This window comes from Giardia intestinalis, chromosome 4 (assembly GCF_000002435.2).
Source record: "Giardia intestinalis strain WB C6 chromosome 4, whole genome shotgun sequence".
Lineage (NCBI taxonomy): Eukaryota > Fornicata > Diplomonadida > Hexamitidae > Giardia > Giardia duodenalis.
Genome location: NC_051859.1, coordinates 1,965,647 through 1,987,894, shown reverse-complemented (window position 1 = coordinate 1,987,894; position 22,248 = coordinate 1,965,647). Strand labels below are relative to the sequence as shown.

The 22,248-nt window shown below is 49.2% G+C and overlaps 7 protein-coding genes and 1 pseudogene across 7 annotated transcripts.

The window, feature by feature from the left end:
* Positions 1-118: 118 nt before the first annotated feature.
* Positions 119-2,092, bottom strand: GL50803_0050218 (pVSP; annotated as a pseudogene; the record flags this gene model as incomplete).
* Positions 2,093-2,373: 281 nt separating this feature from the next.
* GL50803_00113952 (uncharacterized protein) lies at positions 2,374-3,702 on the bottom strand (the record flags this gene model as incomplete). The annotated part of the gene is made up of 1 exon (XM_038045668.1): positions 2,374-3,702. The coding sequence occupies one exon, from the start codon at positions 3,700-3,702 to the stop codon at positions 2,374-2,376; it is 1,329 nt and encodes a 442-aa protein (XP_037902055.1).
* Positions 3,703-4,307: 605 nt separating this feature from the next.
* On the top strand, positions 4,308-12,209 carry GL50803_0016805 (Phosphatidylinositol 3- and 4-kinase; the record flags this gene model as incomplete). The annotated part of the gene is made up of 1 exon (XM_001707767.1): positions 4,308-12,209. The coding sequence occupies one exon, from the start codon at positions 4,308-4,310 to the stop codon at positions 12,207-12,209; it is 7,902 nt and encodes a 2,633-aa protein (XP_001707819.1).
* Positions 12,210-12,306: 97 nt separating this feature from the next.
* Positions 12,307-13,713, top strand: GL50803_0011595 (Glycosyl transferase family protein; the record flags this gene model as incomplete). Its single annotated transcript, XM_001707765.1, has 1 exon — positions 12,307-13,713. The coding sequence occupies one exon, from the start codon at positions 12,307-12,309 to the stop codon at positions 13,711-13,713; it is 1,407 nt and encodes a 468-aa protein (XP_001707817.1).
* Positions 13,714-13,786: 73 nt separating this feature from the next.
* GL50803_0024133 (5'-3' exoribonuclease 2) lies at positions 13,787-16,495 on the top strand (the record flags this gene model as incomplete). Its single annotated transcript, XM_001707764.1, has 1 exon — positions 13,787-16,495. The coding sequence occupies one exon, from the start codon at positions 13,787-13,789 to the stop codon at positions 16,493-16,495; it is 2,709 nt and encodes a 902-aa protein (XP_001707816.1).
* Position 16,496: 1 nt separating this feature from the next.
* On the bottom strand, positions 16,497-17,684 carry GL50803_0011599 (Acid phosphatase; the record flags this gene model as incomplete). The annotated part of the gene is made up of 1 exon (XM_001707763.1): positions 16,497-17,684. The coding sequence occupies one exon, from the start codon at positions 17,682-17,684 to the stop codon at positions 16,497-16,499; it is 1,188 nt and encodes a 395-aa protein (XP_001707815.1).
* A 7-nt stretch (positions 17,685-17,691) lies between these two features.
* Positions 17,692-20,463, top strand: GL50803_0015442 (KIF-1 binding protein C terminal-containing protein; the record flags this gene model as incomplete). Its single annotated transcript, XM_001707762.2, has 1 exon — positions 17,692-20,463. The coding sequence occupies one exon, from the start codon at positions 17,692-17,694 to the stop codon at positions 20,461-20,463; it is 2,772 nt and encodes a 923-aa protein (XP_001707814.2).
* Positions 20,464-20,504: 41 nt separating this feature from the next.
* On the bottom strand, positions 20,505-22,236 carry GL50803_0016806 (putative RNA-dependent helicase p68; one part of a trans-spliced gene, as the record gives it). Coding sequence (XP_001707813.2) covers positions 20,505-22,236 — 1,732 coding nt within the window.
* Positions 22,237-22,248: the final 12 nt, after the last annotated feature.

Sequence of the window (22,248 nt, the reverse complement as noted above, 5' to 3'; positions counted from 1 at the left end):
CCGGGAGGACCCTGGAGACCGCTCCCAGCGCACACTGCCCTCAGAACAGCACCGAGTGGATGGACAGCAGACGCTCACTGAGCACTAACCACCAACGGAGCATTCACTACCTAAGTACTTATGCCTTCCCCCTGCAGAGGAACCACCAGCAGAGGAAGCCCACGAGGCCCCCCACGACGACGATGACAGCGACGGAGATCCCCGCGATGGCCCCCGTGGAGAGCCCGCTCCTGTTGGCGCCAGAGGACACGCAGGAGGCCCCACTGCTGTCTAGGCTGAAGCCACTGTTGCACTCCCCACACACATCATCCATCACACAGCTCTTACAATCACCCACAGAGCACAGCACACACCCACTGCCGTCCTTGTTGGGCTTCCTACCACTGTCACAGGCAGTACACACAGCGGAGGTCATACCAGGAGCCTCTAGCTGTGTCGGGGCTGTACACTGGGAGCAGCCATCCACCCCGACGTATGCCTTAGCTTTGTCTTGAGTACCTATTAGTGTGCCAAGGGGGTTGCCACAGGCCAACACAGACTGATCAGTAGCCTTTGCCTCTGGGACTATGAAGTACCTATTGTTGGCATTGGGAGTAGTGCAGACACCAGCTGTTGTTGCTTTCGAGCACATGAGGCTTCCTGGTTCTGTATCAACCTTGTAACAGCCATTCATGTATAAGAAGTACCCTTGAGCACACTGTGTACATGTATGACTGTTACAAGTATTACCTTTCTTATCAGTAGCACAGATGCCATCAATTGGTACCTTAGTACTCTCCCCACAGTATGAACAGTAGTGATGCTCTACTCCATCATTGTCGATCACTATTGCATCACAAGAGCCAGCTGTCCCCCCGCAGGCAGTGGGGTCTTCACACACCTTCACACACGTATAGTCATCCCCTGCTCCTCCATTGGGCTGCTTCTTATAGTTAGGCTTACAGTCAGTGCACTTGAAAGTATTGCCATCATTCGAGCAGACACTGCATCCATCGATGCCACCTTTGGCTGTGTCACTACAAGGGACGCACTCCTTTGTTACACCCTCGGTTTTTAGAAAGTACCCTGGCATGCATTCAGTGCAGTCCTGTATGTTTCCTGTTGAGCCACACTTTGCGCAGTTTCCTGCACAGGGCTTGCAAGTGCTACTCAAGTAGAATCCAGGGAGGCATGCTTTACACACCGGCTTCTGAGAGGCTTCCTTGCTACACATCTCGCAGTCTGCTATGCCCTGGTCGTTGCCAGACCCACTGCTATCACCGCACAGTATACACTTGGTATCTCCGTCACTTCGAAAGTGCGTCCCGTCCTGTCCGACAGTTGCGCACCCAGCAGCATCGACGCACTCCGCAGTCCCGTCGACCTTCTTCTTGAGAAGATTCTTTGCTTGTCCACTGTCGCACTCGCTGCATACGGGCTTCTTGAGGGTATCATTGTATGCACACGCGGTGCACTCCGGTATCGCTGTATCAGTGGGGCACGACTTGCACTCTCCGCTCTGCGGGTCTGCATAGTGTTGTGCGTCACAGCCGTTATCACCGACACAGCTGCCACCAGTTTTCAGGTACCTTCCAGGTATGCAGTGCGTGCACACTGTGTTGGACGTGCACTCGGAGCAACCGGCGCCGCATGCCTGGCACGTCCCATCTGTGTGTAGGAAGTGTCCCTCTGTGCAGGCAGTGCACTTAGCAGCTCCTGTATTGCCACCAGGTGCCGTGCACTTGAGACAGTTATCCACTCTCATGACCCCGTTTCTATCTGTAGTATCCCAGCACAAGATGCACTCGCTACCCTTCTCTGATGGTGCAGCAGGGTTCTGGAATATGTACTGACTATCTGTGTTACAAGCAGTGCACAGTCCATTACTGGCTGTTGTGCATATCTCGCTGCCGGGCTGACTCTCTGTCTTGTAGCACCCGCCCATGAAGAGGAAGTACCCATCGCCGCACTTTCCGCAGGTGGTTGCCGTCTTATCGAGGGCAGCCCCACCCGCTTTGGTGCACCCGGCTGCCGCGGCCTGGATGGAGCCGGGGGGCCGGCAGAAGCCGTCGACCGGGACGCCCCGGCCCTGCACTGGGTGCAGATCTCTGTGCTACCGACCGTCTCGCACTTGCCGGTCTGGTAGGTTACTGCAAGCGCGCTCACCACGAACAGGGGTATCAGTAGAGAGGCTGTGGTGTGGACCGGATTGCGTGCAGCGGGTGGGGGTGCCCCGGCGGCCTCCTCTCTGAGACTCCCACTCCGAGGGCTGCCCCTGGGAGAAGCCCGCTGGCCTGGTCGCACACGAGGCGCCCTGTCGTGTGCCCGGAGGGACGGCGCTGCACGGGCGACGGGTGCGAGGTGGGATCGGCTCATCGGGACAGAGTAATGGCTCTACTCGATAGCCCTTAGACCTCCTGCTTCACTGGCAACCATTCCTGAGTATGTAGCGAAGACCCGTGCGAATAGCCCGCCTTCCTCCGCCACTGGATTGTTGCTGAGATACAGGCCTATAGAGGGGAAGGTTGCAATCTGATCCCCGAGAGTAAATGCATCAAAGATTGACCCCAGAAACAAAACAAGGAAGTCGACGAAGAGCTGGCCTGCGCCGGTAGTGTGCCACCGCCTCGCAGCAGAGCTGTCAGACACAAGGCTCTGGCCCGGCTCTGGGTAGGGAGGAGCCCATGCTGCAGGGCCGCTGAAGTTTTGACGAATACGCTCTACATATGCCTCGATGGGGGACGCAGCGGACCAACCGAACAGCCGCCCGATTAAACGAGGCCGCCCCCTTGCCCGGGCCAGCTTCAATCGCGCAGAAAAGTAGGGCCCCGTCTCTTCGATCCCGCCCAGCAAAAGGCCTGCCTCTCCGCTCTCACTCATCAGCCCAGTCGGGAAGGACACAGAAAAGGCGTGCTCGCACGCAGAAACGAAAGACCTGGCGGCGTGGAGCAGCGCAGTCAAAGGTCCGCTGTCGCCCAAGTGCATACAGCGCCTAACCTGTTCCGACACCGAAAGGGCAAGTGAAGACAGGGACTCGCAGACAACGGCTGCTTCGCGGCAGAGAGCCGTGTAGAAGAGCTGGTCGCTCCAGTGCGCCGAAATGGGGGCAGCATCCTCCACGCGGAGGCCGGACAGGAGGCTAGCCAGTTGGTCGGAGGCCTCTGGCTTCGTAAGATGCGCTTGAGCGCGCGTCTCGTGGTAGGCGCGGAGGCGCGAAGCAAGGATCCTGTCCAGCGCCCCTCGGATTCCTGCTGAAAAGTGCTCACAGATGGACGACGCCATGCACTGCCGCTGCCTCTCTAGAGAGACGCCACGGCCAGCCGGAGGCGGGGATATGCTTAGGGCGGAGTGTGCGCGAAGAAGGCACCGGAGGCAGGCCGGGTCGCTGATCTGTGCCATGCAGGCACTCGAACACTCAATGGCGTCCAGCAAGCGGTCTGTTTCCTGCAGCCTTGCGAGCCGCGCTAGAAGCTGGTGGAGCCTTGCGCAGTGCGTCTCCGGGCCCACTCGGCTTCTCCCCGACATCGCGTCAGCCTGGCCCAGAAGAAGGCCCAGCCTAGAACGCAGGTCGCAGGCCCTGCGCCCCTCTCGGAGACGACTCGCTCCACCGGGGTCATGCCCGCCTGTTGACGCTGGAACAGGCGGCCGCACAAGCATCTGCAGCGCAGAGGACACAGACGGGAAGGAGGGAGCCTCCGCCGGCGACGACGCCCTGGGCGCCATAAAGTTAAGATTTGGTCCACGGCCGGTGCATTACGCATGTAAACACCTTCCACGTCGAGTGCAGGATAGCCAGACCGGTGAGGGCCTTCGTTGCTAGAGCGTGGCAAATAGATGCGCATGCGGACCGGTGGACCAGGAGGCGAGCGCTCTTCGGAGACCGCGGGGAGTGGGCGATGGCCCGGGCTCTCTGCCGAGGAGGGCAACCGTGGCAAGGCTGCCGGCCCTTGCTGTCCGTCGTGCTCTCGCCAGAGGGGTGTCTCCCGACTTGCTCCGCCTCCGGGGCTGGCAGCTGGATGGACGGGGCCCGGAAAGAAGCATGCGCGTGCCCGATAGGTGACGTAGTGGTGCAGTCCAGGGGCCAGTGGCTCCTCGTCGTCGGAGGCGCTAAGATGCTGCCCAGCGTGCCCGGTAGACCAGTGCATTGTGCGACAGCCAAACGGGCTCTGTAGCCTGCCACTGCGTGGACGGGCCTGGGAGACACGACGCTACGCTGAAGCTCCAGTCCACCAAGGAAGGAGACGAAATCTCAAAATGCAATCGTATGCAATTTGGCAAGAATAATTCCCGGACAGGCGGACAACCGAAGAGGCTGCCGAGAAGGGCTCATGCTTGCGTCTTCGTTGCGCTCCCTGATGGCGAACTACCACGCCACCGGCGGCGTCGTGCAGGATGCGGAGCTGCTGGCGCTGAGTGACGGCCTGCTCGAGGATGCACGGCGCAGCCCTGTCTCGTGTGCCTTCGCAGCGAGCCTTGCAATACGCACAGCGGGGGAGGGGCCCGAGAGGCTGGAGCGGATCGTCCTGCTGTCAGACCTACAGCTCGGGGTGGAGCAGCCGTACGTCCTCTGGATTCTGGACCTCCAGCCGGAGAGCAGCGAATGCGTCCTCAACTGGCCTACAACAAGGCTGCTGCTGTGCCTTGTGTGCGCGCATTTACTCGACGCCACCACATTCGGAGCAGCCCTTGCGGAGCTCTGTGTCATCGGGGGCGTAGGCACTGTGCGGGACGTCTTGACCGCTCCCCTGGGCACTGACGCAGCTCCGTTTCTGAGCGTTTATGCGTGTGGTACAGCGCTGCTGTGCATGCTGCTGGGCTTTGGCAAGGGCTGCGGAGAGCCTTTCAGCGCTTGCCTTCCGCTGCTGGAGATTCTGCGGGCTGACGCATGCGCGTTCGCAGCCCATCGAGCCGCTTCGTCGGCCAATCCGTGGCTGCCCCCCGCTGACCCGGCGGCCTTCCCCAGGCTTCTTACAGCGAGCGACACTTTCCAGGTGCTTCTCACATGCAGGCGGGCGCGCAAGTTGGCCGACGCCGACTCTCTGATGTGCAGGCTTTCTGATGTGCAGGCCGTAACCGACAGGATTAACGGTGTGGCTGCGGCGGAGCTACGTAACGCAACGGTATTGGTGGGGCTTTTTTCTGCATGTATCGCCCCGGACAGCCTGGCTGCTCTGGTTGCAAACAGGGGCTCGCACTTTTGCCACTTGGCAGCGGGCCTTGGTCTGCCTAACCAGGTGGAGGGGCAACGGCTCGGCAGCGTGTCTGAAGTATCTAAGAGTATACTAGATACATTGTATGCCCACGATACACTGAGAAAACTGTCTGCATTTACGAATAGAATTTATATGAAGGCATACAAGCGTTTCGTACTTATTCACGTTGTGTTTGCCTACTTTGATGATTGGCTGCATGCGGATTATGGCAGAGTGTGTGCCGAACTTGTCAGTTCCTACAGCTCGTCTCCTTCGTCCTTACAGCACAATATCTCTCTTTGTGCAGAAGCTAGTGGCCTTGCTGCTTTATCTTCACTTAATGTGACTTGCTATCTAGCTGTATGTGTGCATGCTCTAGATTACACATGGCGATCCCTCAAATCTGATCCCTCTCCTGTGCCAAGTGCCGTTTCTCAAAATAATACACATGTAACTGATATCATAGCTCACATAACACATGCAAGCAAGCATCACTCTAAGCATCTGCACTTGATGCTAAGAGACGCACGGATGGACACTTCGCAGCATGCCCTTCTTAGGCAGGCTGTCAATGCTTATTGCAGGCTGATGCAAGTCTTGACGGAGTTCCTTTCAAATCCAGTGGGCACTTCGGCAGTACTAATGGATGAGCTGTGCTCAGAATTACTCAGCGTAAGGTTATTGCACACAATTCTTTCCGGCATCCAATTACTTTATGTTTTGCACTGTCTAGAAGATAAATCATCTGCACCAATCCCCGTCAATTCAGAAGAATGCTACACTCAGGACTCTTCTTCAATATCGGAAACATATACAATGGTTCCCCTTGCCACTCAATTATTGCTCTTATTGTTTCGCCGACACCTGCACCTAAGTAATATGGTTGGTCTTCAACAGCATGAGTCGAGCATGACGAGTAAGCTATTTGCCTCCTGCTTTGCATTTTTATTTTCATTAGATACTATTTTCTCTGCTAGCCACGATGGTTACATGGTTATCGATTTTAGCGAGGAGCACAAAGACCTTTTGCGCTCATTTTTACCCGCAACTGCAACTGAGGAATTTCTGATTTCACTGCTTCCATTTGCAATCGCTTCGTTTATTCCTGGGGCCTCTGTGCCGTCTGATTTTGTCTCGCTATATCTAAAGCAAATTTCTCAGTTATACGATACCAATCCTCGCGTACAGTCCTACTATAAACTTATATGCCGTATTGCAGACAGCTGCCACACAGTGGCGACGCTCAATCAGTCAGCGCAGACGTCTCGTTATATGCTTGCGTATATATTCTTTCAGTATTTCCTGGTTCAAGTTTGTGGTGAGAAATACCATCTCATTACAACTACCATCAGCGAACTATGTATGGAGCAAATATGCAAGCAGACTAGTGTTGCATTCTGTCTATTTTCGTCTGCCTACCTGCCGTCCCTAATTATAAACTTGTATCTACCACTATCACGCACGGCACTGTCAAAAGAGTTGGCCCTATTGTGTGTTGAAAGCAGGACACCGGTTATGATGAGCTATCCCCGACTATCTGTAGAAGACTTTGTTACCGTAACAGGTGCCCTAGCCATCTTATCTTGCGTCGACAGCACTATAGCGTCGGCGCTAGCGTACCATGCATCACCGAAAGACCTCTCTTTATCAGATGCCACCTTGCATGATGCATTAGTTGTTGCAATTCTATTTTTAACCGTTCTTTATGCCGATACTGAGGCATTAGCGGGTGCAAAAACCTTAAAGAAAGTTGAGCTAGTGACGTCTTCCATCAAGGCAATAAAGGAATTAGTAGCATTGCCCATTTTCGCTAATGTCAAGCCGCATAAGCTCTTTTCCGAAGGGATTGAATCGTATAATGGAGCGACTGCACACATATTTAGACTACTATCGGTCATATTTATCCTTATGACAGCCCTTTTCTCGTTCAGCAGGGACGTACTACATAGAGTTCAGTTACTCCACACCCTTGTGAGCAGCAAGAAGAAGGGATCCGCGCCAGCAGAGATGCCGATTAGCATCTTTGCTAATCTCTCCAACTATACTGGCTTTCTCTTCAGAATAACATCACTTTGTCACATGAAGCCTTTGCTGGGCTCCATATGCTACAGGGAGGCATATATTGATGACGAGCCTAAAGCTCCAGATGTGGTTGCTTTGTGGAACAGGCTAAAGGTCATGTATTTGCAGGTGATAATATATGGTATCCATACCCCCGTTATCCTAGAGTCATTACTTGACTATTTTGGGATCTTCTTTTACGCTGTATCCACTCTGGTCCCAGGCTTTCTTTATACACAGCTTGCCGTCGATATGTTCCTAACGTTGGAAGAGGTTATTGACACTGATCAAAACAACAGTATCTTTACTATATATTGGCTAGGATATATTAGATTGCTCTTGGAGCATAGTGGCGAGACCCTGACTCAACTGATCGAGCTGATTATCGATGGACGGAGGATATCAGAGGAAACAAAACGCGTAGCCAGGCTTCTGGTTTCTATCTACCGAAAGGAGAATGAAATGCGGCACACTCAATTATATTCGTCTGTGGATTCCCAACTTCATGACGTGGATGATCCTGCTGCTGTGCTTGCCTTACTTGAACTGCTCGTTGATGCTTCACATACACCATGCGAATTTTTGTGGCGAGTCTTGATTCCCCTGGTCATACACGTCCTCAATGGGCTGTTTGTGAGGTCCTATCTATCTCTCCTAATAACTCTTTTGCCCCATGGAGCTAACCTCTTTGACCAGCGAGGCATGCTACAGATTAGAGGTGGAGGGACCCCGTTAGCGCATCTACTCTTGTATATTAAAGCCTACCAAGGAAGGATTGAAAATACAAAGCTTAAGCAATCTGCCGAACAAGTTTTAAAGACCTATGGCACACTTTTAGACTATCGGACTCTGAATCCTAGTAATGGGCCAAGAGACAGCCAAAAGGGACCAGAAGGTAAAGTCACAAGGGGTTCATGTGGGTATTTCACTGACTTTATTACTCGTGTTATTGAAGGAGGCGACCTTTATGCTGCATCGTGCATCACAGAACTCAACGAATACTTCTCCACGCTAGGCGAGGACCAAAAGACCGTCTATATTTCTAGCAAGATCTATCAAAGGATGCAGTCATTTGTCGAACTTTTGCCAATAGTTATAAGGGACACAGAAAAGAGGCACCTACTGAACACATCCCTTGTAATCACCAACGCAAGCTCATTTTTTGCTATCTTTATTGATTTGTTTCTTAAATTGTTGCAGAAAGGTGTGACGCAAAAGAACATAAAATTGGCACCTGAAGCACAAAAGCACATGGCTCATGTGTCTGATCTGTGGGCTATTGTTGAGCCATATATAAATGTGTCCCAGGCCATCGGGGCAGCCTTTTACGATGCACTGCTGTCATTACTGTTAGAATATTCTGATCTCAGCCTTCTAATTGATGGCATCGGCAGATTCCTTGCATTGTTTTTTGCGGCACTGATAACAGATCATTGCAAACTTGTTGAGCATATTGAGTCCCATTTTATAAGTTCGCTTTACGTTACTTCTGTGGAAACTCTTTACAGTACCATTCCGTCTTCTGATAGATTAACTAATAGCAATGAAAAAGACTGTTTAGCTGAGCTAGAACAGGACGAGCCATCTATGCGAGACACTTTGATTGGAGATGTGTTAGACTTGCGAAGGTTCGTCGCTATGAAACAGATCATTGAGTTAGTCGCCTTCCAACCGTATAGATTCTCCAAGAACTCAATGGAATTATTGCATCAAATAAGGATTTCAGACGAGGCCATAGAGTTAGACGTAATCAGCTCCTTCCTCATAAAGACACATTTTCGCAAGTATTTTGAAGAGCAGGAGGCAGCATCCTCTTGGCAGACACTTGTCGCTGAGCTATCGCCAGAGGTGGATAGAACTCTTTACATGAGCAGATTAGACTCTTCATTTGAAGACAGCATGTCATTAACACGTACAGCTCCAAAAACAGCCCAGAAGCCTAGTGTGGACTATCTAACGTTTTTGTCGGGACACTCAATGTTAGTCGGCAATCCTCTCAGAGCCATTATGATAGCTGGTGTGTATTGGGCAGCCAACGAAGTTACCTATAAGGGGGTATTTGTGGATATTCTGCAATACATTTCACGCTCATACGCAACAGTGTTTTCCATCTGCTTCTTGAAGGTATTTAGGCCTGATGCCTTTTTCTCTATTCTTACCTTATTGGCAGAAGGTGCTACAGACCATTTGTCCACTATCGCTACCGAAAGAAAAAATGCAGTTATGGTTCTACGCACTGGGGTAATCAACAAATTGATAGCTGGGTCAGCAGAGCAACAGAAACTTATCTACAACCAGGACATCAACGACACATCAAGTAACGCTCAGCTTGTCGACCGGTTCTACGGCATAAGCTATACCTTGCTGGGATCTCTGTATGCAGCAGTATCCAGCTATCCTCTACACGACTCCTTTTCCATACCTCAATGGCGGCTGCACAACAATGTGATTAATGGAGTTCCAGAGTCGCACACTTCTTGCGGGACGACTGCAACATCTATAGTAACTATCAGAAATCTTTTGCATCAGTATAGTAATATGTTACTTAGGGTATCAATGTGGACAGAGCTAACGCAGTTCCTGAGAGAGCAAGACTTTTTCGATCAAATGCTCTTGGCACTGGACCAATTTCCTGCCAACACACATGCTCACTTCATAGCGCAACTGCGTAGGCACAAATCACTTTTATTCCAGCATAATTGCCAATTTCTGTATAAGCAGATACTGAACTTGGCATGTGCTCGATACCGGGAGTGCCGCTACACCGACTTATCTGTGAGATTGCTAGTTCACGAATTCATTGATAATAATTTATTCGACTTTGCTGAGGATACGCAGAGCTTCATAATTGAGGCCATGTTTGGAGAACTGATGGTAGACCTTGACGGCATAGAAGGAAAAAACTCATCCATAGTCTCTATGAGCACGCGGTGCAGTTTTGTTGGTAACATGTACAGCGCACTTGCGACATATACCTTTATTTTAGCAATTATTCATCGTATGTTATTCAGAAGACCGTTAGGCGGCCCAGACTCGTTTAGCAAAGCAGATTGTTGGTCTAGATTCTATCAGAAATGCCTGGTAACCGCCCTGTCTGCATGGATGCTCGTTGTGTGCTCCCTTACAAAACTCCTGGCTTACAATGCACAGCTCCTAATGGACAGCAATGAAAAGAACAAAGTATCGGTCTCTTTCTTAACAAGCTCTCTATTATATTTTGCTCCAGCAACTGACTTTTGTCTTTGCATGGACAAACATCAAAAAGTGGCTGGTACAATTATAGAGTTGATAGAGGGTACAATTGGCTCAGGTGCTGGTGCTGCATCAGACGAACAAAAGGGCATTCCAGGTGTAGAAGCTCACGTGCTGAATTTCTTACTAGCACTAGGCCTTGATACACTGATCACAGAGGCAAATGAAAAGCTTACAGAGATAATAGAGGGCTCCCCGGCTATCTTGCTTCAGAATCAGTTCCATAATATTTGTAGCATGGTGATCCGTCTTTGCGATACTAAGATTAATCTCATTGCTGTAGAATACTCGTCTATGTCCGTAGATGTGATGAAAAACCACATTCTTAACGTAATTGCTAAGAAGCTGATACCATATTCCGCTCACTTTGACATTGCAATCCGCCAGTTCGGGGTGCATATGAATAGGGACTATAGCTTGGAAGAAGAAGCCCTACGCCATCCAGTCTTTAACTCCCTCATAAAAAGAATCTTTGCAGTACTAGAAGCCCATGAGGTATACAACCCGGCGTACACACGGTACATCATCTTCTCAACCACAATGACGAATGTGTTAAAATACATGCAACTGGAGTATGCAAAGAAAAGCCTGAACACATCTAAGGAGTGTCTCTTACCCCATATAATCTCAGGATCCTTTTTCCTAATTCCCACCTTGGAAGCAATCTCTTCCCTTAGGGAGTTTGAGTATAGCATGACTACGGATAAACGATCTCCACACCAGATTGATAATCATACCGAGTGTGTCAGCGTACTGGAGCACTATTATGAATACTATAGCAGTAGATACGCAGCGAGTTACGTTACAATGGTGAGACATTTTTCTAGCAAAAGAGCACCTCTTTTATTCAGAATGTCGCGAACTAAGAATGATCACGGAACAAGGCTCATCTTAAAGTGTGGAGAGGATACAGTGGCAGACTATGCCGTTATGCAGTTCACGGAGGAGCTGGCGAAATGTAGTGTTAACACCTTCTTTAAGCCATACTTTGTAGCTGTACTAATCAATATTCCAAAGAATCAGGTCAGTATTATCGAGCATATCGACGGCAATGTCGTGCCAATTGATGAGTTGTTGACTCCTGTGTTCATGGGTGCCAAAACCAAAGCAGCAGAATTCATAAATGAGCAGGAGCCCAACGAAGACGGATGCTTCCCCACTTTTGATCTTTTTATGGCATCCGTCACTGCACTGTCCCATATGGAGATGGCCTTGTCTAAGACCCACCCATGTAGGTTTATAGCACTTTCGCAAAAGAATCAGCGAATGTTTGCCACAACTCTTGCGCACTGGTGTGCAGTATGCATCGTAACGGGGCTTGGAGATAGACATTCGTGCAACATCCTTATAGACACAGACGACGGGTCTGTGCACTTTATAGACTTTGAGGCAGTGTTTGAGTACCCAAAGCTGCTATCGTATGCTGAGTTAGTGCCTTTCCGCCTGACAGCACTGATCGCACAGCTTCTTGGCCCAACAGGGATCCACGGGTGCTTCTATTGGGAACTTGTGAAGATGGTCTCACTAATTCAAGAAAATGCACCGGCATTCATTAATGTCTTTTACCCTCTTGCCATTGTTCGGGCTTCTCTGGGATATGTTCGTCAGGTTAAAGAGATGTTGGAGACTCAGCGGGCAGAAGAGATAGTCAATGCAGCCCTTGCCCAAGCAGCGGACTCATCGCGCCTGAGCTGTATGTTCGGGGGTTGGATGGCTTTTTTGTAGCGATTAAGGATTGTGATTTATTCTGTTTTGTCAAGATTGCATTTTGATATGGACACTAAGCTTAAATTGAATTGCATTTATTAAAACTAATTTTCTCATGACGACCGCGGCGTCCGACGCCTGTAGGGCCGCCATCTATGACTGGACCATAAGCACCTCTGCCATCTCCACAGAGAAGTCCTGTTGTATTGCAACTCTTGCCTTCGATGACGAGGCCTATTTGATTGCTGCAGCAGTTCTGGCCCACTCGCTTCGTGAAACAAACACCACAGTCGATCTTGTCCTGTTTCTGAGTGACACGTTGAATTACTCTCCGGACAAGAAGGTCCAGGGATGCATCTCTCTCTGCAAGCAGGTCTTTGATGCTATCATAATCGTGACCCCGTTGGAGTTTCGCGTCTCTCTCGAGGTGTGGCCTCGTTTCCAGAAGCTGTACAGCAACTGGCTTCCCAAGTGCTTCACCAAGCTCTACCTATTGAAGCTCAAGCCCTACGAAAAGGCCTTGTTTATGGATAGTGATATGCTAGTACTACATAATATAGACCACATTTTCGACCTAAAAACACCGTTTGGTACACTAGTGACATACCGCAAAGAGGGGTTAGAAACAGGAACACGTTTGGCGCGGAGAACGATCTTACTTAGCCTTCTTAACTCGTACGGAATCTCCGGCGCCTTCTTCTGCGTCCAGCCCGACGACGATATGTTCCAAATAGCTAAGCTACATATCAGGGAAAAGATAAGGCAGAATGGAACTTATTACGAGACACCAAAAGATCTAGACATTAACTCTGACATACCAGTCAGGAGGCGCCTCAATGCAGGCCCTGACGAGCAGATATTTACATGGCTCTACTCCCACGACTTTAAGTATGATTCAAAAAGCAACCGTTATGAGTACCTCAACAAGGAGCAGGACTCAACGCAGCAAGAGGACACGGCCAAGAAGGATGGTAAAGAAGGAACAGATGTTAAGCAGAAAGTGGTACAGGATCCTAGGACAAAGTGGACAAACGTATCGCGTCAATACAACTGCGTCCCTTGGTTGAAGCACAAGTTTGAAAAGGGGTACTTCCCTCTTAGATATCCCAATCGTACATATGATGGCGAGACACCTGAGCGAAAAGTCTATGTTGTTCACTATGTGACCGAGAAGCCGTGGGTAACCCTAGAGAAAACAAAGAGGGATGCTAGCCTCCAGGTATGGCCTGATGTGAAGTGGTGGTATGATGTGTATGATAGGCTCCGCGAGAAGTATGCGCCCACGTTCAATGACCTTCTCATCCCACTCCCGCAGACAGTAAGCTTCATGTCACAAGAGGAGGCAGACAGGATCTATGAGGAAGATCATCAACGGCTGGTTGATCGAACACGAGAGGCCCGTGCACGAAAGATGGAAGAACGAGAGCGTGCAGAGCTCGAAGGCCATGCACCGGAGCGTCGCTATGCTGAGAAGGATGGGCCGAAAGAACGGGCACCCAGAGCTAGAACACGCAAGGATTAGAGGTAGTCGCAACTCTTTGCTTTACCAGTAAATGTGCCTGTAGATGTCCAAACCAATCGGCTGATGCCGAAAAATGGGCGTTCCATCGTTCTTCAGGTGGATAGTGCAGCGTTACGGTAGCGTTATAGACAATGTCATTGAAGCACTCCCAGACACATACGAAGCCAACATAGATGGCGGCGCGCTTCCTCTTGGCTTTGCAATAGATAATCTTTACTTCGATACAAATGGGCTCATCCACCCATGTTTCCACCCCGAGGGGCGACCTCAGCCAGAAACAGAAGCAGAAGTGTTCGAGGAGATCTTCCAAGTCATAGATAGGGTCGTTTCGATCTGTAGACCGCGGCGTCTTCTATACCTTGCCGTCGACGGGCCTGCTCCTCGTGCAAAGCTCAACCAACAGCGGAGCAGGCGTTTTATGGCGGCGTATGAGCGGCAGATTAAACAGCGCGCCCAAGAGCGAAGGCTCATGAATATGAATCTTGGCGACGCAGAGCCCAGCTTGAAAAAGCTAAGCTTTGAAGAAGGCAATGCCATGGATACTTCTACAGAGAATGTCCTTGATTCCAACGCCATTACACCAGGAACTCCCTTCATGTCTCGCCTCTCGGTGGCACTAAAGTACTATGTTGCAAATAGACAGGCAAACAGCAAGTTATGGCGCCACCTTACGGTTCTCTATGCAGATGCATGGTCTCCTGGGGAGGGGGAGCACAAAATAATGAGCTTTGTCAGGATCCAGCGGTCCCAACCTGGATATGACCCATGCACTGTGCATTGCATATACGGCCTTGACGCAGACTTGATAATGCTTGCCTTAGGTACTCATGAACCCAATTTCCTTATTCTTCGAGATGTGGTGGATACGGATAATCTTAAGCGCACCTGCACGCGTTGTGGGCATCTGCGGGTTTCCAGTGAGTATAGAACAGGGACGGTGGATCCTTTCACTACACGTCATGAAGACCAAGGAGGGATAGACTGTCCCTTCTACCCCGGGTCGTCTCTACGGCCAGTGGCGTTCCGCAGCCCCTTTCAATTCCTACATGTTAGCAGGCTTCGGGAGTACTTACAACGCGAATTTGATGCGGCAGATGTCATATTTGAACGGGCCATCGACGATTTTGTGTTTCTTACCTTTCTTGTTGGTAATGATTTCTTGCCCCACATTCAGTGTCTCGACATTCGAGAGGACGCAGTGATCAGAATGATATACTTCTACAAGCAACTTAAAAGATCAAGAAAGATAGGATTCTTGACGACCGGGTCAGACGTTAATATGGAAGACCTTCACATTTTCCTAAAAGAACTGGCAGAGCAAGAAGCACGAATATTTAGGGCTCGAGCCAGTGGAAAACTCAATGCGCGACACTCGCAAATAAGTGAGGCACCAGACACTAAGGACGAAACCCCTGGAGAACGTGCTATTAGAGAGTACTTCCAGTTTTTCAAGAGGGATGACAAAAGAATGATTAAAGATGCAATAGATGACTACTGTAATTTGCACGATAAGCCTCTCCCTCCGACGGTCGTTGCGGTTAAGCATATATTGATAAAGTATGAACTTGAGAAGCCTGGCTATGCACAGCGTTATTATCTGGGAATCGGGCTTATGGATGACTTCCCAGAAACTAACCAAGAATCGGATACCTTCAAGGCAGAGTTAAGAAAGCGCATTCAGACGATGTGCTATCATTATATAGATGGGTTAATTTGGGTCTTTCGGTACTACTTTCTGCCTAAGGTGGAAGATTGGGGCTGGTATTACCCTTACCACCATTCTCCTCTACTGGCTGATCTGGCATCGGCATCTCAGACGTATACCCGTACCTGGAAACAGCATACAGTGTCAAATCGGCCCTTCAATCCTTATGAGCAGCTTCTAGCTGTTATGCCTCCTGCAAGCGCAGCACTTCTCCCACCTGTTATGAGATGTCTGATGACAGATCCTGCCTCTATTCTTAATAAGTTCTATCCCTCGCTCATTAAATGCGATCTCAGTGAGAAGACGGCCCTTTGGAAGGGGGTCCTTTTACTTCCGTTCATAAACTCCTCTGAGTTGATTTCTGCGGCACAAAAAAGTTATGATCAGCTCACACCTCTAGAGCAACAAAGAAATCGGCTCTCGGACCCAATAATTTTGATCCACAAGGATCATCCCGGATTTGCTCTATTTAAGGCCATATTAGATGATCAGCCCATTCCCTCGTCCTTCAGCTCAGTTGTGGTATTAGATAAGGTAGAAAAGCTCGGAGAAAGGGAACGCAAAAGATTCTATATTCAAAAACCCAACAGGCAGCTCAATCTTTTGGCGGGTTACTATACTGTTAGCCAAACAGACTTCTTTAAATATGGAAGTAGCGTTGCACATATATTAGCGGTCGCACACAATAATAACTACCTAGTACAGTTCTGTAAAGAGCTGGAGCAAGATGCAGTTGATGCTCGCGGACAGCTAGATCCTTGTGCTGTTAAAACACTTTATAATCTCGAAGACTTATCAGCTATAACTAACCAAACCATAGCTTTGCGCTTTATAAGTCCGCGTATACCAGCACAGTGGCTGAATGCTACATGTTACAGGAATTCTGCCATCATGCGCAAGGTTGTCACAGACTCTGTCTGGAAAGGAGGAATCGGCGCCCGTGAGCGGCAGTACAACTCTCTAATAGGCATGAATACTGAGAAGGATGAGAGGGGTGGAGCCGCCGGGTCTGTACCCTTGTCTTCTCCTACATCGGCGACAGGGGTTGTGGAGCGAGCGCGGGCGCTGGGTTTCTAGTTCACTTCTCGACCGTACAAATGCTATTCCAATCCTCATATGGCACGGACACCTCGCGAATCTTACTAATGAAGTCGTCAAGAAGACATATGCGACTATCAGTGCATCCAGCAGGTAAAACACGTTTGCCCATATAGTAGAGCCTCACATACTTTTCGGACCCGTGCTCCCAAATCTCTAGCTCAATATGAGATGCATAAGGAGGCCAGTTGCAGTCCCAGTTGGACTCTGCAAAGGTGGCCATGAGAGGCATGATGGTTGTGTCATGGCAAGCAGTGATGTGAATCTTCTCAGCTCTAGGGCCGTCTTCCGCGGTGAGTAAGCCCATCAATTCTGCAATGTAAGGACCTATTCTAGCCCGCTTCATAAACATGGAGACGCTGGGGTCCTTATTGCAGTAAAGGAGTGCAGTGAAAATATCTGCAACATTGTTCCCGGTGACGACATCTGCATATGTGACGTTCTGAGGCAAAGACATCCCAAGCCATGTTCTGGTTATCAAGTTATCCCAAATGGTATACCACAAGTCGTACTCGTCATCTCCCTCGTCTCCTCCATATCCAAGTATGTTTTGCAGCTCATGAAGCCGATCACTGTGGACGGCGATAAGGTCTAAATTGGTAACCTGGAGGCGTTTCTTAACTGATGAGAAGGCGATGCACCAGCTTTGATCTGCGAGAGGATCGGTGTCTTTTTCTTGAATGTTAATTACTGGGTGAAGATGCTTGTGAGAAATAGAGTCCCCATACCAGCCTAGCAGCTGAGATGCTAAAGACTGCCTGGTCCGGGTAATGTCTGTGGAGCGCAAACGGAAAAAGCTAGGATCGAACTCTTTTGGTGCAAAGCGGAGCGCATGGATGTACTTATACCGATATTTAGTTCCAAGCAGGTATTGTTCGGCTAAGCCAACGCTTGTTAGTTGGCCTTGGTAGCAGGTTCCAGGAAGGACGTTTGACTTGTCGTATAAATGCAGAAAACCCTTCCCGATCTCTTGCATTATCCCTTCAGAAGCATAGGCAACCGAATCCGCCGTGATTTCGTCGCAGTACCATGATACATTGTCTCGTGGAAAGGCAGTGTATGGGGATCGAGCCCCGTGGCGGGTATAAATGAACACCTTTAGCAAACGAGCCTTTTCGTCAGAAAATACAGTGGCGACGCAGAGGGAGAAGCAAAGTAGGAGGAGCATTTTAAAAATGGCATCTGATCAACTGAGAGAGAGCTTGGATAGGATTGCTTCCCTAATAGATGAGGTAGGGCCAGAAAGTGATCCGTATAAGCCGAAATATGAGGCTGTGCGTTGGTTAGAAGCCCTTTTGGAGCAACTAGGAATAAATGAAAGTGAGTATACACTCGACCTCCAAGCCGTGCTCTACGCTCTTCGAGGAAAAATCGCCGCAGAGACAGATGAGCCTACCGCTGCAATAGACTTTCTATTCACCGCTGTCGTCTATTTTGTGGCTCGCTTCCAAAATGCCGATATTATTAAATCCTTGAATATCCACTCGCTATTCTCTGGGGCGCCGTCTTTCTTGTCGTTCCAGCCACCGGTAAAAACAGAGAAGCGATTTACTCAATTTTGGTCCTTCTTTGCGGACAGTTATAACGACTACTTGAAGCTAGCTAACGTCCTACACCCCGAAACACATCAAGCAGCATGTACTCATGAAAAGCTAATGGCCAATCTTAAGGACACAGACGAATCCTCCCATCCGGAGCTAGACCCTACTGACCCATCAGCTGCATACGCGACTACTTTAGTGGATGGCCTGGGTAGCATGGATCTTGATGCACTTACGCAGAACACAACGGAGCCTGATGCTGCCTTTATTACAGAGGTAACAAGTGCAGTAGAGGAAAGCGACGACGTTAAGCATGCAAAGCCTCCCAAATTTGGAATGGAGGAAACACTTCTTAAGCTGTCCTGCGTCGGGGATTGCGCTGGTGCTCCTGCCATGACAACCACGATACAGATTCAGCTTCTGCCATTCTACGTCCTAGCATTGAATTACTTAGGCGTAATATGGGCTAACAGAGAGAATCGCAAGCTGGCACTCAATATACTAAAGAGTGCAGAGTCAGCTATGTGCCTCTTTGATTACGATGATCCATTTCTGATTACAGAACCTTTGAACGATGGCGACGGGAAGGAGCTGCATACCCACATGCTGTACCTTCCAAACAGTGCTCATCCTTTCTTTCAACGGAGCTGTTCCGACAAGCTCTCCTTCATCCTTCCTGTCTGCAGCAGTAAGATGATTTCTAGTTTGAATACCTATACAATATACTTTTTAGCACAGGTTTACGGAGAGGATAGCCCGTGCCAATCTGCTGAGTATTGTGGTATGACCATCTCGAGACAGTATAAGCAGCGAGCTCTCAATCCAGACTTCGACCCGCAAGATTTCATAATAAACTGTCTCACATTGCAGAAATACTATACGACAAATAACATTTTCAGGCCCAGTTTTACATTGATTGATGTTGCAGAGGAAGTCCTCTTTGAATACGGGCCAAAGGAGAGAGCACAGTATGTAAAGGATTTACCCGCAAATGAAAATATGCCAGAAGATGATGTAGCATACTTGCAGTTTAGAGCTAGGCAAAAGGTGGAGTCTGTAGCCGTGATTCGGAGCATCCTTAGCCTTGACACGGCTCGAGAAGTGCTAGCCCAAATCCGCACGGAACGTGCTCGCCTTTATTCTCAGATATTATCTAATAGCTACCAACGCCGAGAACTGCTCTTGGAGGCTCGTAGAGAGCAAATGAAAATTCAGTACACATCATCAGAAGATCTGAGCAACGATGATAAGGAGCTAGCACATAAGCAAATCAAGGCCGTTTGCCAGATATCGCAGGATGAGTGTGTCTCCTCTGTCAGGGAACTCTATGATTTGCTGCTCGCACCTGACCTGGAGGCAACTCTGGAAGCAGCAGCAAAACGACAGCTTCGCAAGCTGGGACTGCAAACCAAAGGAGACGTTGATCCTGAGAGTGAAACTGATGAGAAGAGTGGCGAGAAGGTCACAACACCAAAGCTTCAGAATCTTTTCCTTGCAGAGCCGCTTGTACGAACATTGTTCTATGACTCATACCGACAGTTCATAGCTGCATCACGATACTTCATTCTTGATGGATTTGTGACCGATCACTGCCAAATTCTTTTAGATATCTCAACTTTACATCAGATTTATGCCTACTATGAAGAGGCACGACTTGATTTTTTGACTAACAGCGCTACCTCAGAAGAGGCAGAGAAGGTCAGCTATACTCCTCTAATTAAGCTACATACCAGACGCTGTACAACCCTTGAAAAGGTCATCCCTGAACTTTCCTTAGACCACTACAGCAAGCTTATTGCTTCTTTGCAGGTGGAGGTGGCAGAAGCCAGGACTGCGATCTATCACATTGTGAGCAGAGATATCGCATGTAACCCGTACCTCAAGAGGCTTACTGAAGACATGGAGTACGCTGCGCAATTACAACTTAAGCAGATAGATCCTCTGCCAGATAAAGATTCTGTCCTCATTAGTACAGTCGCTGCGCATTGCAGTCGAGCAATTGAGGCATGGAGGGCTGTCTGCAAAACGTATGAGGCGGACTCTCGTGCACGACTACTTCAAGAATACCACTTCAAGCGAAAGGAGTTTTCCAAAGATGAGATTATGAAATTTTTGACATTCGATGATCGCGATTCAATGCAGACATGCATTTTTGAAACAGCTAAACTTCTTTCCCAGCTTCCGACCTGTGATCCTGTTATAAAGCATGGCCTTCTCGCCGACTCTCTTCGTTGCTTCGAACAGGTTCAGAAGCTCTGGTTGGATAACGAAAATCTTCATAAAAAAGAAACTTCGTTGAAGCTCATTGGCACAACGATTGATCTACTTCGTGAGAAAATAGGGCGTGTAGCGAATGTTATCGCTGATTACCACCTGGGATCATCTGATGCAAAGGGTCAGTCTTAGTGTGTTATGTTCTTGATTAAAGGAAGGAGGGAGGGGCATACCATTAGTTTTATAAGTCGCATCTTTGCTCAGTCGCTTCCGCACGCCTGCCACACGCACAGCCAGTTCTGCCAAATACTTTACATCATCGTTCAAATCAACAAGGGTGAGTGCTGTACCTGTGGCCATTCCGCGTGCAGTTCGGCCGATCTGGTGAACATAGTACTCAGCGCATCGGGGAATGTCGTAGTTAATAATCAGGCAGACAGAAGGAAAGTCAAGGCCTCTGCCACCCCCACTAGTAGTGATCAGTATTTGTATTTGATTGGCCCGGAAACGCGATATAACTGTGGTACGCTTTTGTTGTTCCTGACCACTATGGAACGCCGCTACTTCACAGTGATATAAAGCAGAATAAGAGTCTTTAGCTTTAGACCTCAGCAGGTACTCTAGTAGGCTGTCCACATTCTCTTTAGATGCCAGGAAGATAATCGTTTGGCTGGTCGGCCGTGTACTATAGTGGACCTGAAGGATACTCGCCAAGATCTCTTGCTTTGAAAGATAAGTGGACGGATCCGGAAGTAGTGGATTGGTCGTTGCCACTGATAGACTAGTCTGGTTCCCCAATAACGAAGAGCTAAACTCCACGAATATCTGTGCAATCCGCACGTTTGGCTGCAAAACACTTCCAGCCATTGCGCACTTAAAGGTTTTTCTCAAGCAGTCTCTATTAATCAGCCCAGCATCTTCTACTACTTTATGGGCCTGCTTGCTGAGTGTGGCTGTCGTGCCGACGATCTGCTTATCACGTGCACATACCTTTAGTATCGTAGACACCTGCTCTATAAACCCAGCGTCTAAGAGCTCGTCCAGCTCATCCAGGACGATATACGAGCACTTCCTCAAGGAGTACTTGTGAGAGTTATATCCCAGAACAAAGTGTTCCACCTTTCCTGGCACACCGACGATGACATTGGGATGCATCTCAGTGGGTGTGTAGCCGCCTATTAGGAGAGATGTTGTCAGAGTGATGCTAGATTGGCTAATAATCTCGAGCAAGACAGAGTGTATTTGCATCGCAAGCTCGCGGGTCGGCGTCAGCACCAACGCATAACAGGTACTTTGCAAATTGGGGTCATCAGGCCACATGAGTCTTACCCGCTGCATGTGAATTATAAGTGGGACGAGGAATGCAAGGGTTTTCCCTGACCCTGTTGGAGCCGAGCAGATAACATTATAGCCATGAACAAGCAACATGGGGACCACTGTCTGCACAGGAGTCAACTGCGTATATTCTGAGCGTATCATCCCCTGAAAGAGGTCTGTAGTAAATCCAGGAAGCTGGTTCCATGAGGATATTGCCGCTTTAACAACGGTGTGTTTGTGCTTGGATGAAGCTTCATCAAAGAAGTCAGAAATGTGGAAATCGTCGGAGTTCAATTCATCTGACCTATCCGGCATGGAAGGAAGGGGCATGGAACTGTGTCCCAGAGGATGGGCTTCCTCGGCCGCGGAGATTGACGCTGTCAGCCTCTCGGCAAGACGAGTCTGAGATGCCTGTGCTCGTAGTTGTGCGGTCCTTTTCAGATCCAGATATTCAAAGCTAGAGTGCCCTATCTGGGTCGAGGCGCTATCACCGTGTGGGGTACTGTCTCTCCTATCTGCATTGTGGAGCTCCTGAAGGAGACCATTCAATGAAGTGCTCTTTGCGTCACTCTCTGTTGGCAAGGCTCTGCGAAGCTGTGGTTCAGGTGTGTTTAGTGGCAGTGGCGAGGGACGGTTGCGAATGAACATAGGTGCTTTTAT